Source organism: Suillus plorans (assembly GCF_016647745.1).
Source record: "Suillus plorans strain S12 chromosome Unknown HD556scaffold_58, whole genome shotgun sequence".
In the NCBI taxonomy this organism is placed as follows: domain Eukaryota; kingdom Fungi; phylum Basidiomycota; class Agaricomycetes; order Boletales; family Suillaceae; genus Suillus; species Suillus plorans.
In genome coordinates, this window is record NW_024537442.1 from 221,205 (window position 1) to 234,510 (window position 13,306).

General features: G+C 47.8%; 4 protein-coding genes across 4 annotated transcripts; 2 read left to right on the forward strand and 2 right to left on the reverse strand.

The window, feature by feature from the left end:
• Positions 1-427: 427 nt before the first annotated feature.
• Positions 428-1,878, forward strand: HD556DRAFT_1433678 (uncharacterized protein; the record flags this gene model as incomplete). Its single annotated transcript, XM_041305243.1, has 3 exons — positions 428-598; positions 652-990; positions 1,048-1,878. 3 exons carry the CDS (start codon positions 428-430, stop codon positions 1,876-1,878), a joined length of 1,341 nt encoding a protein of 446 aa, XP_041156603.1.
• A 1,678-nt stretch (positions 1,879-3,556) lies between these two features.
• Positions 3,557-8,544, reverse strand: HD556DRAFT_777664 (uncharacterized protein). The gene is made up of 11 exons (XM_041311605.1): positions 7,382-8,544; positions 7,291-7,335; positions 7,214-7,234; positions 6,981-7,160; positions 6,769-6,924; positions 6,613-6,720; positions 6,405-6,548; positions 6,183-6,345; positions 5,884-6,128; positions 5,687-5,831; positions 3,557-5,634 (listed from the first exon to the last, which is right to left on the reverse strand). Exons 1-11 carry the CDS (start codon positions 8,438-8,440, stop codon positions 3,884-3,886), a joined length of 4,017 nt encoding a protein of 1,338 aa, XP_041156604.1. The 5' UTR covers positions 8,441-8,544; the 3' UTR covers positions 3,557-3,883.
• A 450-nt stretch (positions 8,545-8,994) lies between these two features.
• HD556DRAFT_1243708 (uncharacterized protein) lies at positions 8,995-9,294 on the forward strand (the record flags this gene model as incomplete). The annotated part of the gene is made up of 1 exon (XM_041298401.1): positions 8,995-9,294. The coding sequence occupies one exon, from the start codon at positions 8,995-8,997 to the stop codon at positions 9,292-9,294; it is 300 nt and encodes a 99-aa protein (XP_041156605.1).
• Positions 9,295-11,165: 1,871 nt separating this feature from the next.
• Positions 11,166-13,231, reverse strand: HD556DRAFT_1243689 (cytochrome P450; the record flags this gene model as incomplete). Its single annotated transcript, XM_041298398.1, has 11 exons — positions 11,166-11,247; positions 11,302-11,431; positions 11,494-11,504; positions 11,554-11,679; positions 11,736-11,817; positions 11,866-12,055; positions 12,108-12,230; positions 12,283-12,398; positions 12,449-12,597; positions 12,644-12,968; positions 13,021-13,231. The coding sequence occupies 11 exons, from the start codon at positions 13,229-13,231 to the stop codon at positions 11,166-11,168; spliced, it is 1,545 nt and encodes a 514-aa protein (XP_041156606.1).
• Between the last annotated feature and the right edge of the window lie 75 nt (positions 13,232-13,306).

A 13,306-nucleotide genomic window follows, 5' to 3' on the forward strand; every position in this document is an offset into this window, starting at 1 on the left:
TTAAGCATCGCTTCACGCTGTTTCATCGCGCGAAACCGACGAGAACCTTGGCAGGACCCATGCCATACCCCAGGATAAACGTTTCATCTGCGGGGTAACGCATGCGTTGTAATTTTGTAAATGGACCAGATCAGACCCTTCTCAAGACAAATCGAGTCGTCAAGACAACTTCAATCACACCGAGTCCAGTTTTATCATTGACTACACGTCTTCCAACAGTTGTAATCCATTCGGGATACTTTGTACTGCAATGTCCATTCCATTTAGGGGCAGATGAGGTGTGCAGGACAGCAAATCATCATTCATGACGGGTGAAGATAACTCGTGTATCGCGATTCGGTGACCTTAAATAACAGGTGCAAAAGCTACCTGGAACCAATCCACCATCTTCAGTCACTTTGACATCATATACTCCTCCAAGTAAACAATGTCTCTTCCTGAGGACACGACCGTGCTTGTTGTCGGTGCAGGCCCCGCGGGTCTCACAGCTGCTCTTTCTCTCGTTCACCATGGGTGCCATGATTTCGTTATCGTGGATGCCATGGTCGAAGGACTGAGGGCATCGAGGGCGGTCACCATACACTCTGCAACCGTCGAGGTAAGCTATCTCTGCGTTCGTAAGAACGCCCACTGATGTTCTCGTGATCTTAGGCTTTAGCCAGCATCGATGCAGTAGATGGCTTACTGTCTCAAGCCATCAGGGGAAAGGGCTTCAAAATCACATCCCGTAGTTCGCAAATCTTTGAGGCCAAATTTGACTATTTAAAGAAATATTCCGCCCACCCTTACGCGCTCTATATCCCTCAAAATGTAACGGAGCTTGTACTTGGGCAGAAATTGCAGAGCCTTGGTGTTCAAGTGCAACGTCCGCACAGGGTAGTAGGAATGAAACAGAACGAGAAGGACCCTCGCGTTACCGACGTGTCCTTTGAGGACGGTCAAGTTATCAGAGCTAGATATATTATCGGCGCAGATGGTGCCCGCTCAATTGTGAGACCTCAGTGACCGCTAGCTTGGCTTGGTGGAATATCTGATGACCATTTCCAGATTCGTACCATCGCCGGTATGGGGTTCTCTGACCCAGAAGGCCCAAATGCAGCCGAAAACTCATTGGTCCAAATGGTCTCTGCAGATGTCACATTTGAGCCTGAACCTGTCGATCCATTCACCCTCGAAGGCTACCTCAGCGGCACGGTTTTTTCAGGCAATTTCTTTTTTTTTGCACCGTTCGGCAACAGCTTCAATGCCGAGCTCACGGGAGATGAAAAGCCCACTACGAAATCAATATTTCGCGTAGCTTGTGCCATACCTAGAAAGAACGGAGAGCCCCCCCATGCTCCACCAAAAGAGTACATCCAGAAGTTGATTGACACATACGGGCCAGCATGTATAACATCAGATCCGTCCCTTAACCCGAGACCTGTCAAAGTTGATCAGTTGGTCTGGTCCACACGTCACAGAAGCCAGTCCGCCATCGCCGATCGTATCTTCACGCGTTTTGGAGCCGCTATTTTTCTAGTCGGCGATGCAGCCCATATACATTCCCCTGCTGGCGGCCAGGGCATGAACCTGGGCATGAGGGACGCGATCTTCCTTACAGAGGCTATCACAAAGCATATTCAAGCTTCTGCAGAGAATCCCGATGGGGATGACGCCATTTTGCAGGAAATTGCGGATGCTCGTCACGCACGAGCACTAGAAATCATCGGCTTTACCAAGACACTTTCGAATCTCGCAAGCCTTGCGTACGATCCATATGCTTGGTGGATGCCGGTCAGTGGGGCCTCCGTCCGCGATCTGGTGCTACGGATATTGGGCGGATTTGACTGCGTGCAGTCGAAGGTTGCATGGGGCCTGAGTGGGCTTGGAAGACGGTAATCGCATATTTTTGGATGACTTGGTTACCATGTTTTTCATACGACATTTGTATTTCTTTTCTCAAAGATAGGATAAACATAAAAGTATCAAATGTTCCAAAGCGGTGTTCTTTGAGAACATTGCAGACCAAGTGGGCAAAATCATGCGGACTTTGAAAAACATCACACAATGAGATACAGTCAGAGTTGGCCTTTTTCGACACACTCTCTTAGACTGGTGACCTACATACTGGTCGGTCTAGCCACTTGTACAGATCAATTCGAACTGGAACGTAATTACTTACAGCAGCGTCACATGATGGCATGATAGACTGGTTGTTCTGCGTCTTGATCAGACCAAGATAAGCGAAAGCTTCGTCGAGGCCAAGTTGCTGTATATCAGTCCAGATATCCTGCATGTATCCGCAGATCACTACTGTAAGCAAAACCGAATTCAGTGTTCGTACATTGGTGTCAGAACGTGACACAAAACTGGCCCGAAACACAGATGTACGCTCCATTTGCATGCTATCTACTAATATCCAAGACTAACTTCTGATTTTCATGCAGGTCGTCATCACACTTGTTCCGTCGCCTGGGAATAGGAAGAGCGTGACGAGTAATAGCTTTAGTCCAATACCTTGGAAGGTACGCAGCCACCATCGTAATCTAGCATGGTAAAGAGTCAAGACAAGTAGTTGACGTGTCATTGTTCCAGATCCTTACGTTCCCAGCCTATAGTGAAATAATATCTTTCCCGAACTCGGCTTGAGTACTTAACACACTGCTGTGACAGGCACTACATACCGTTCAGTTACTATACACTCAGAGTAAAGGGGTATCATTATTTCCTTATTCCATGTGACTGATGGAAATTTCAAGGATTGCCGTTTGCACAGTCAAGGAAAAGGAAAATGGTGTCCTGATCCCCCAGCTTAGTGAAACACTTACGGTATGGCAAAAATTGTGTTACCCGATTGCCCGTTTTCACGTTACTTTCTGAAGAAAGGTGGCGAAATCGTACTCAAGTTGGCGCAGAAGGAAGGCGGACTGTATTGGAAGTTAGCTTTTCCTCCTTCGCCTTATACTGAACATAACGTCCATGATAGTAACAGGAGCATCACTGCAGAACAAGTATATGTCTCAACCGATTTCGGGGATAAGCACGGTGACCGACGAGTCACGGTCGCCTCCGATGTGTTGCAGCAGACTGCACAAATTACACCTGCATTTGCCAATGACAATTTCATAATCAAGAATGAATACGAGGATACCAGGCTTGCTCTATGCTTAACCGAAGAAGACGGTCAACGTCTGCTTATCGTTGATTTGGGCACACTCCCGTCTGTTCCTGTGCGACTTCTTAGTGACTGAGCTGATGACACCCCTTGCAGAAAGAATAAAATATTCACAATCAGTGGACCGTTATATCTACAAGCCTACGCCATGGCAGAACAAATGGGTGCGTTTATGCATGTTTACAACAAGAAACACCTAAATCTCCTCGTTGTCCCCAGTGGGAAAGCCGCTCGATTTGACAGATTGTGCTCCGTTACTGGGACCTATGGCTATAGTCGATCTACCCGAGGTGTGTTTCCTCCATGTATTGCTAACGCTAAGCATTGTTATTCACGTCATTGTTATGAAGTCTGCATTCGTACTTTATACCAAGCGAAACGGGTCAACCATGCTTCGGCAGCCCTAGTGTCTTGCATTTCAAAATGGAACAGCATAGAAGTTCGCAGATAGCGATGGGTCGCCACTGTCGTTGCGTACCAGATTTCAATGCGATCTAAGTTAAAAATTAGCATCCCTTGCCAAATTTTCGTAAGCGCCGCCTCAAATAGCAATCGAAGATCATAGATATGGATCAGACTCGAAGCCACGAAGGTCCATTTAGGGTGTACCCTCGCCAGCATTCTAATAATGTAAAATACATCCTCGATGGACAGTGGTCAACCAGAGTAGATAATTTGGCTAACAGTCTACAAAAGATACATCAATATAAGTAGAGGGTAAGATAGACACTACAGTATCTCTAGTGTCCTGATGTCCATCATCTCGTTGATGGAAGCCACGTCCTCGACTTGTGCAATGATATCATGATCTGACGCGATTCTCTTGTATTCTCCGCCACGCTGCTGCGCTAGTAGAAATGCGCCAAAAGGCTGTCCAAGACGAACAATCAATTGCAACGCTTGCAAGTGAGACTCTGATTCAGTCCAACATTCTTCAGGAAGCTTGACGGGTAAATCGTGTGATGGAGACTGAGGCGCGGACCAAAAACCTTCCTCACTCTCCGTGTCGTCCCAACAATCTTTGTCGCTCTGCGTATCCTCCCAGCAATCTTCCTCGCTCTGCATATCGTCCTCAAAACTTTCCTCGCTCTGCGTACTGTCCCAAATATCAGACGGTTCTGCGAAGTCAGGCAACTTGAGGAGGCGCCGATTCCACGGATAGACTAGCAAGAATGTCTGCAGGATGGGCTTTGCTGGTGAAAATTGAACCAGCTTATCTTCTGTGGTGATCAGCAGATCATGAAGTCCTTGTGCCTTGACTTCATAGGTGAAATACGTCTTCTCGCCTTGATCACGCCTCCGTCTGGATTCTGTGACAGTGAATGTGATACAGGGCAGATGAAGCCGACGTTGAGAGAAACGGGGCGCGCTCAAGTTGTTAAGCGCGCTGTACAATCTTGAAGCCCAATCTACAGACACGGTATTCCGCAGCGAGGAGATAGTTTCCTGAAACTGATCTTCAGACAAAGATGGTAGGGTGCATGACGGTGCTGTATACGAGGTGATTTCGGCTGGCAGACAACTATTGAACTCGGATGATCGTCCGACCCAGTCCAGCGCAGTGATGTCGCCCGACTGAGCTACAATCTCCTGCGAGAGCCTCCCGAGAGCGTTCTGCTTCTTCTCACCGTAGATAACGGGTAGGTGAATGCCGAAGATGCCGAATAATGAGTATGCAATATCTTCCTGTATCGTGGTGACACGCATCGACGCCCATCGGAGTTTTTCTCGGACACCGCTCATCCCTGGACGGAATGCGACGAGGGTACGCGAATCTATGCCTGTCGCATCTTGCAACTCCTTCATGATAGCGACAGAGTCTTTGTGGTTGGGGGAGCGGTCGTCCAGATAAAGGGTCCAGTCCTTCTGGTAAAAGAGCACGACTTTGGGAGCCACGAATTCCTGAAAGGTCCATCCTCGCCTGTTCCACTCACTCTTCGCCAATGCACCAGACTTGGATGAAGGCGGAACATCCGAAAGGTAGACAATCGTGAGAGCTGAGTGGTGATACCAGATAAACATGGAGTTGACTGATTCTTGCACCTCTGCATTGTTATTCTTGTCGATGCAGCATGTATCATTCCACGCCCAGCGATATCCCGCATCACGAGAAGCTTTGCAGAATGACTGCAACTTGACGACACTATCAACTGGATCCAACCTGTACACGTCTTCCTCCTGGATGTCCCGCAGCAGCGGCTCCTTTCTGTCCCACCTATGTGATAGTGTAACATAGTGGAAGTACGGCGCCACCACGTCTTTGATGCGCTTTTTATGAAGGTCTGCATGCTTCGTAGTTGACGACACAAGCTCCTTGTACTCTGTGCTCGTTTCAAAGGCGCTTATCTGCGCCTTTCGATCACACAAGCGCCCACTGGAGGTGTTAATTAGACGAAGCGGGGCGTTCTCAAGTTGAGATTCAATAATCTCTCGAATAGTAACTTCCACGTCAGATCGATCGACGTACTGCTGGCGCAGCTCTGGATAAACAGTTAAGTATCCTATCGTATAAGTCACATGCTCAGCGCTCACTTTGTATTTGTATGTCGGGGGAATGTTCCAACTTGGATAGCATGTTTTGGAAGGCTTCGATTGCTTCATCGTAGCGTTGTGCGCCACAAAGCGCCATATGTTTCACCTCGTATCCACGATAAGATGAAGGATTGAGTTCGATGGCCTAAGTATCGCCAAAATGAGCATTGGCGACAAAACGGTAGATGAAATCGCACCGCTTGCGCATCGACAATAGCACCCTCCCATAGCATTTTTTTCGACTTGGCCACACCGCGATTCGCATAAATGGTATCGGTTGCAGAATCTAGGTCAATCGCTGCCGAGTATAGTTCAATAGCCCTGTCATAATCATCTGCAGCGAGGGCGGCATCTCCACCTGCAGCAAGGACGGCATTACCGCTCGCAACGAGAGCAGCATCTAAATTGGCAGCATAGCGCGCACTGCAATTTTGCCTAAACGCTGAGTTAAATGTGAATAAGGATTGTAATCTGTGTGACATTGCGGAAAACTTGCCAATGGACCAATCAAGGCAAGCGGCCTTCGTAGTTTCATCGCTCGCATCCATCATATATCGAAATGATCTAACAGCTTCGATAAGTCTACCCGCGCAAAGAAGTGCCTCACACCATTTCTGGTGTGCAGTTTGCCACAAGGACTTCAGGTCCCATCCGAAGAGCTGTATAAAGCAGGTGATTTGGCATGTAAAGCACATTCGGTTGCATCACATCAACGTACCACAACGAAGTCCTCATACGTAGAATGAATGGCTGATTCAGACGAAAAGCCAATGGCATGAACAGCTTCGGCGAAACGGTCAGCAGCTTCGTTGTGATGCCCACTATCCAAGGCACCGGTACCAAGTCGGACAAGAAGATAAGCCTAAAGTACGAATTAACTGTCAATCGACGCAAGAACCTGGATTTTGTTGAATGTATATGCTCACTTCTACGACGCCATACGCAATATTATCGACATTAGGACAAGTGATGGCAAGTTCTTGAAGGCGCTGCATTCCGTCCACTCGTTGATTTGCATTGAAGAGTGCGATGGCCTGAAATTCGGAATGAAAGAGGTAGTACGTGAGTGAAACTAAACCTGCCTTGATCAATAGAAGTAAATGAACAGTCTTTGAATCTTCGTTCGTGAACGTGAACGCGAGGTCAAATGCTTTCATCGCGTCCTCAAATTGCATTTTCCCGCAGAGTGCAATACCCTTCGAGATTAAGCCCGATAATGAGGGCTGAATGTTCACGGACTGTGTCACCACGAAAATTAGTCTGTCTGGAGAAGTGGAGAGTTGTGGTATCTCACCTTGCATGCATCAACAAGAGCACAATCCCAATCAAGTTTTCGCGCCATAACGACGGAGTGATTGGCATAGGTGTTATAGTTGCTACCATCGGCGTCGATCTCCTTTGTTAGCATCGCTTCAGCAATATGCAAGTCTCCAACCAAGCACGCATTGCGTATTGTCGTATTCATAAAGAGGATCTGCGTGGAACATGGTCACGTTGTGTGATCACAGTCGAGGATGAAAGACATACCTTAGGTTCTAAAGCTCGAGGCTTTACATGAAAATTAGGGAATAGGACAAAGGGACAAGAAGTCAGTGCAAACTTACCTTATTGTTCCGCTGACCACCTGGGGTGTCTCGCCGCAAAGTGTCCTTGCACAAATTGAGCTGCCGAGAGGGTAAAAATAAGGGGTCTTACGATGTTCAATGAATGTTCCATGGGAACGTCCACCGGTAAAGCGTCTTCGGGTACTGTCCACTCTAAGACTTTTTTATTATGACCTCCACTCAAGAGGTGCTTTCCATCTGCGGAGAAGGTGACACAGCACACTGCACCAGAGTGCTTGAATACGGAAAGGGTTCGTCGATCTGAGAGACGCCAGAGACGGACATAGGTGTCATGAGATGCAGAGGCAACGAGCGTACCAGCAGAATTTAGGGCAATGGCGTTGATAAATTTGGTGTGCCCGCTCCAAGGATTATCAACCTGATTCCAGGTTAATGAATCCCAACAACGTATGGTGGGATCAGAACCAGAACCCGCTGAGAGAAGTTGTCTGCCATCAGGCGTCCACACGAGTGAGATATTGTTTGCTGGACTGATCGCCGCGCGAAAGTTCGCGATACAATCCCTTGTGCGCGTATTCAATATTTGGATATCACTGAATGTCGCGATGGCAAGAAGTTCGCCATCTGGCGAATACCGAACGCAGTAGACAACTGCACGACAAGCGATTGGATTTCCTTGCAACTTCCACGTTTTGGTGCACCAAAGCTTCGTGGTTTGGTCGCGTGAACCAGTTGCCAGTACTTTGCTGTTGGGAGAAAAATCCATCGAGAAGATCGACCAGGAGTGAGCTTTAATGGCGGTGAGAGATTCACCAGTGACACCGTGCCAAACGATGAGCTCTCCCTTGTCATCCCCGCTTGTGATGAGTTGCCCGTCTCGTGATATTGCCACTGCCCACACGCAGTCACGATTTCCCTGCATGTTTTTCAAGATAAGGCCATTTTTCAAGTCCCATAGACGAAGGGTCTTGTCTTTCGAGCCTGTCACCATACGACCTCCATCAGGGGAGACCGCGATTGCGAGAACATTGCCTTGATGATCCTCAAACGCTCGAATGGACGTGGCACCTGGGCTTTCCGCCATTCTGGAAGAGGTTTGGAAAATGGCATGTAACAAGTTGCGCGCGCTAGTCTCGTGAACCAGCTGCCTTGTCTGAGAAGGGAATAATGACATTCCCTTCTCAGACATTAAGGCGGCTGGAGACTATGCGCGCGCCTAGCTATACATAGTTTCGCGTTTGTGTCCCAAACTAGAAAGGGCCGAGCTTCGCCGGCAGGAACCTTGTCCCACTGGCACAAATTTGAACTTGAATGTTGTGTACTATCGACGTATTTATCGGCATTCATTGAACATGTCGTATACTAATGGTACATCATTAATCATTGGTGGTACACTACATGAAACCATACTACTTTGGAGAGGGGCGAGCTGGCGGAGTACAAGAAAAGCTGCGCAAATTTTGTTGTCGTACAATATATTAGTACAACAAATGTGGCCCTCAGACTGTTTAAGGTTGAGATGAATGTGAGAGTTTGCAGTTGCTACGAAGCAGATGCGAGTAGTGGAGATTGTGTTAGACGAGCGTGAGTCAAACTTTTCGTCGGCAAAAGCTGTTTTGGAGTTGCCGCGCATTGTCCTCCGGCATATGTTCTCATCAAGTTGAACCGTACCAAAGCCAAAGTCCTGGAGAATCTGGACTCCGGTATTCTGCCATTGGTCCCATGCAACGGACATTCCGCATTATGATTGGTGGCCGCGAAGAAGTTGTGATACGGGTGCAACTGCCATTAACACCAGCATATGCGTTCACAGACTACCGATCGCAAGGTCAAACAATCAGCAACACGATTGTTGATATTGCACAACCACCAAGTGGAAAACTTACACCATTTAACGTGTGTGTTGCGTTGTCGCGAGGGCATGGACGAGAGAACATCCGCCTTCGAGACTTCGATGAAAAGCTTGTCACCACTCATACTAATGAGTACCTCAGGCTTGAAGATAGACGTTTATTGGAACTGAACGAGGTAACAGAGAGATAGTGGGAACAAAGGAGGAAGCCAATTTTGTAAGAAATGTTATTATCAATTGACATCATGTAGTCGTACGTTTACAATGTGCGTCGTGCGACGTAGTACCATATAGTGTGGCTGAGTGTGGCTGTAATTTGTTTGGTCGTTTCCCACGGGTCAATGTTTGGGCACGCTTCAGCGGGGTGACTGTAGTACAAGGTGATTCCATTCTCAAGATCTCACAGTTCGGTCTTGGTTTGACACTCTGGTTCGACGTCAGGCCTCAACTTTTGCCCTTCTTCCACTCCGTGTGTGTAGACTCTAGACAGGTTGTCATGTATGTGGTCATGACTTGCTCGATTGCTTTTGTGTTCTGTGGTCTACTTTTTCTGTTGCCTGTGTGCTCTATCTGTTGATGCAGTGTCTACCTCTCAGTGGCCGCACAGTCTTCAATGCTCTGTCTCGTAATAAGACTAGGAACGGTCTGACTTGCCATATCCGTGAATGCGCTATGTATTTGCAGCCCATGTACAGTGTCTTAGCGATGTATGGCTTACGTACTTTCCTTTCAGTAATCCATTGTGATTTGCCAGACACTCATTACGGTTCTGCCATTCTTGAATGCGAGTATGGCGCAGACATTCGTCGTCGTCTGTCCCGCGAACTCTTGTCCTGAGGTGAAGAACGAAAGTCGCAGCGACACGAGGACAAGAAATTGGAAGTCGAGCATCGCCGTGCGTGACCGGTTACCGTCCTTCAAATGACTGTTTACTCGTCTCAATAACTCTTATCAAGCATCAAAGTGGACCAAGCCTCCTATCCGTGCTGTGTGCTCGCCATCGACGGGATTCCATGGTTGTGGCCTTCTCCACTATTGACGCACCCGTTTTCCATCTCGAGATCCTCCGTCTCACAGACTGGTTCATCATCCAGAAGCGCGTTGCGCACTGATGTTTTGTAGTCAGCACCAAGAGATATGAGCGCTCAAGGCTTAAGCATCGTCGCTTCACCCCGTTTCATCGCCTTTCATCACGCGAAACGGACCAGAACTTGAGCAGGACCCACCGTACCATACGCCAGGATAACCTGTATGACGTTCCACCTTCGGGGCACCTTGTGTGTTGTAAACGGATCAGACCAGACCCCTCTCAGGACAAATCGAATCGTCAAGTTCACCAAGATGGGACAACTTTAGTCAGTCTGAGTCCAGCTTGGTTATTGACTACACGTTTTCCGACAGTTGCAGTCCGTGCGGAGTACTACGTTGTAATCCATGTCTGTTCAGCGGCTGATCAGGCGTGCGGGATAGCAAATCATCCTTCATAACGAATCTAGGGTAATCTGTATATCGGTGACCTTACATAACAGGTGCAAGAGCCATTTGAAGCTAATTCATCGTCCCAGTCACTTTACTCCTCCAAGCAGACAATGTCTCTCCCCAAGAACACAACCGTGCTTATTGTCGGTGCAGGCCCCGTAGGTCTCATAGCTGCTCCTTCTCTGCCCACCACAGGTGCCATGATTTCGTTGTCGTGGATGCCGTAGCCTGCATCGAAGGTGGTCACTATATTCTGCGTCGGGGTGAGCTACAGGTTGTACGGGGCCTGAGTGGGCTTGGAAGACGATAATCGCATATTTTTGGATGGCTTGGTCACCGTATTTTGTATACCATAATTCACGATATCCGTATTTCAAAGATAGCATGAACGTATCAAAGCAGTGTACTTCCTAGCAGCAGCTATTGGACGAAGTTGAATACATGCTTGATCAATGGCAGGGAGGTAATGAAGACAGCGAGCTCGATTGATACTAGAACATACATAATAAACTTGAACTAGACATGTACGATAATGTGATGTGGCACTCAATTACCTTCATGTGTGGGTTTCATCTTCGCACCCTTAGTAGTTAGCATCCTGTTCAATAAGCTCGACGGCTTTCGCAGAGCGGGGCTTAATAGAACACTTAAAGGGCTTCGGATGGCTGAAATCGTGTCTATCCAGACCAGCGCTGGATGCGATAAGATATGTGACATACCTGATCGTGCCTAATGAGCAATCAACCTCAGGAGTGATCTCAACACCGTTCTCGACAATTTTGGAGATATCGAACACGGCCAGTGACATCACGATGGAGATCCAGATGGAGGCTTCAGCGAGGTGCATACCTATACATCACAAACAAGAAACATCAGAATATTTATCGGCGCTTTCTGTGAGTTGAGCATACCTGGACAGATACTGCGAAGCACAAAGTTAGCATTCCACAGGTAACCAACTCTGTGCTCACCGTCTTCCAAAGCCAAAGCAGATTTTGCGGGGGTCGGTCTCAGGCTTCTTTCCATCATTAGACAAAAATCGTTCAGGGTTGAATTGCAAGGGACTAGGATATGTTTGCGGGTCATTGAGCATGAACCTGTCATTACATTACATTTTGTTAAAATATCAAATGCGGAGAATGGGTGTACCCACCAAATGTTAGGTATTACTAAGGAACCTTTTGGAATGAAATACCCGTCATGAATGTCATCCTCAGTGACACGGTGGGGGACACCTGATACCCTTCAGCAACTGAAGAATGTGATAAACAAGATACACGGACCGATAGGGGTGACAACATTCCATCGTAGTACTTCTTTAGCAAGTGCATCAGTATAGGGGAGAGATCCTCTGTCAACGAAGGAGGGAAGACGATCAGGACCGATGACAGCATCTATTTCGGCCTGAGCCTTCTTCTGTACGTCATGGAATAGTGTCATGGCCAGGAAGAACGAGTAGATCGCAGAAACAGTCTGAGGAAAGCAGGGTAGTACTCTGATTAGCAATAGATAGGGAAGGACTAACCGTGTCGGCACCGCCGGCGTATAGAGATGCAGCAGACCACTTCACAACATTCTCATCTTCTATGGACAACGTACGATTTTCCAACAGATTCGAAGTAAAAGACTCCGGGGCAATTCCAGCAGCCTGTAAAAATTAAACTTCTACACATGATCGCAAAACTACAGATGTCGATCACCATTTGATCCTTGACGAAATTGTACGGTGTAAAAGCCATCTTTTCGACGGTCTCGCGCCATTCACGGACTAGGCGCTTGAAGCCGGCACCAGGGAACCATTCGGGGGCTTTGATCACTACAAATGGTGAGGGAAATAGAAGCAAACATCTGGATGATATAGCTTACAAAATGGCATAGAATCAGCCACAAAGGCACCAGGAAGAGTGAAACGCGAGAATAGAACTACAGCGCGATCCACAAGGTCAACGAAAGGATCGTCATTCTTCATCACTTCGTAACCATAAGAGATGCGCAGGATGATGGCACCAGCGGTGCTATAGAAATCAAGATCACGTTGATGCAAAGACAAATAATACATACTGTCGGACATGTGCCTGTAGTTGACCGGGTTTTGTGAGCACACGCTTAAGGAATCGGCGAGTCTCGACCTCTTCGATCTGGCTGTATATGCCTACTGCGGCTCGGCTGCCAATCACGCGATGGATGTTCCTGCGGTACCGGCGACAGCGGTCACCGTCAGGGACAAGGGCTAGGCTGTGTTTCCAGCCAACAAGTTCACCGCCAACAGGAAAAATAGGACGGTCAGAGTACAGTGTGCTCTTCTTGTCCAACATATCTATCGCAGCCTTGACGGAGTTCAGCACCACGGTGTGTTGACCCATAACTTGGATGTGCGAGATATTACCTGCAGACAAGACCTTGAAATGCATGATATCGGTGAAACGGTATGTACTCACCATACTTCTTGCCCCACATAGCGAAGGTGAGCCAGGGCTTGACTCGGATGTGATGCATGTCTAAGATGTTCCCGATGAGAGGCCACCCCGGGGGACCAGGAGGATATGGTGCAGGGTGCTTCGTGTTAAAAACCCACTTTAGCAAATACACTCCGGCACAAGCAAGACATAGTAGTATGTCGAGCCAAGTGACGTTGGCGAGTGTCAACATGATCTCCTAGGAGAGGGCAAGCAACTACAGAGTATGGTTGTGTAGTGCGAGTGAAGGATCATATGAGCTGAGTCC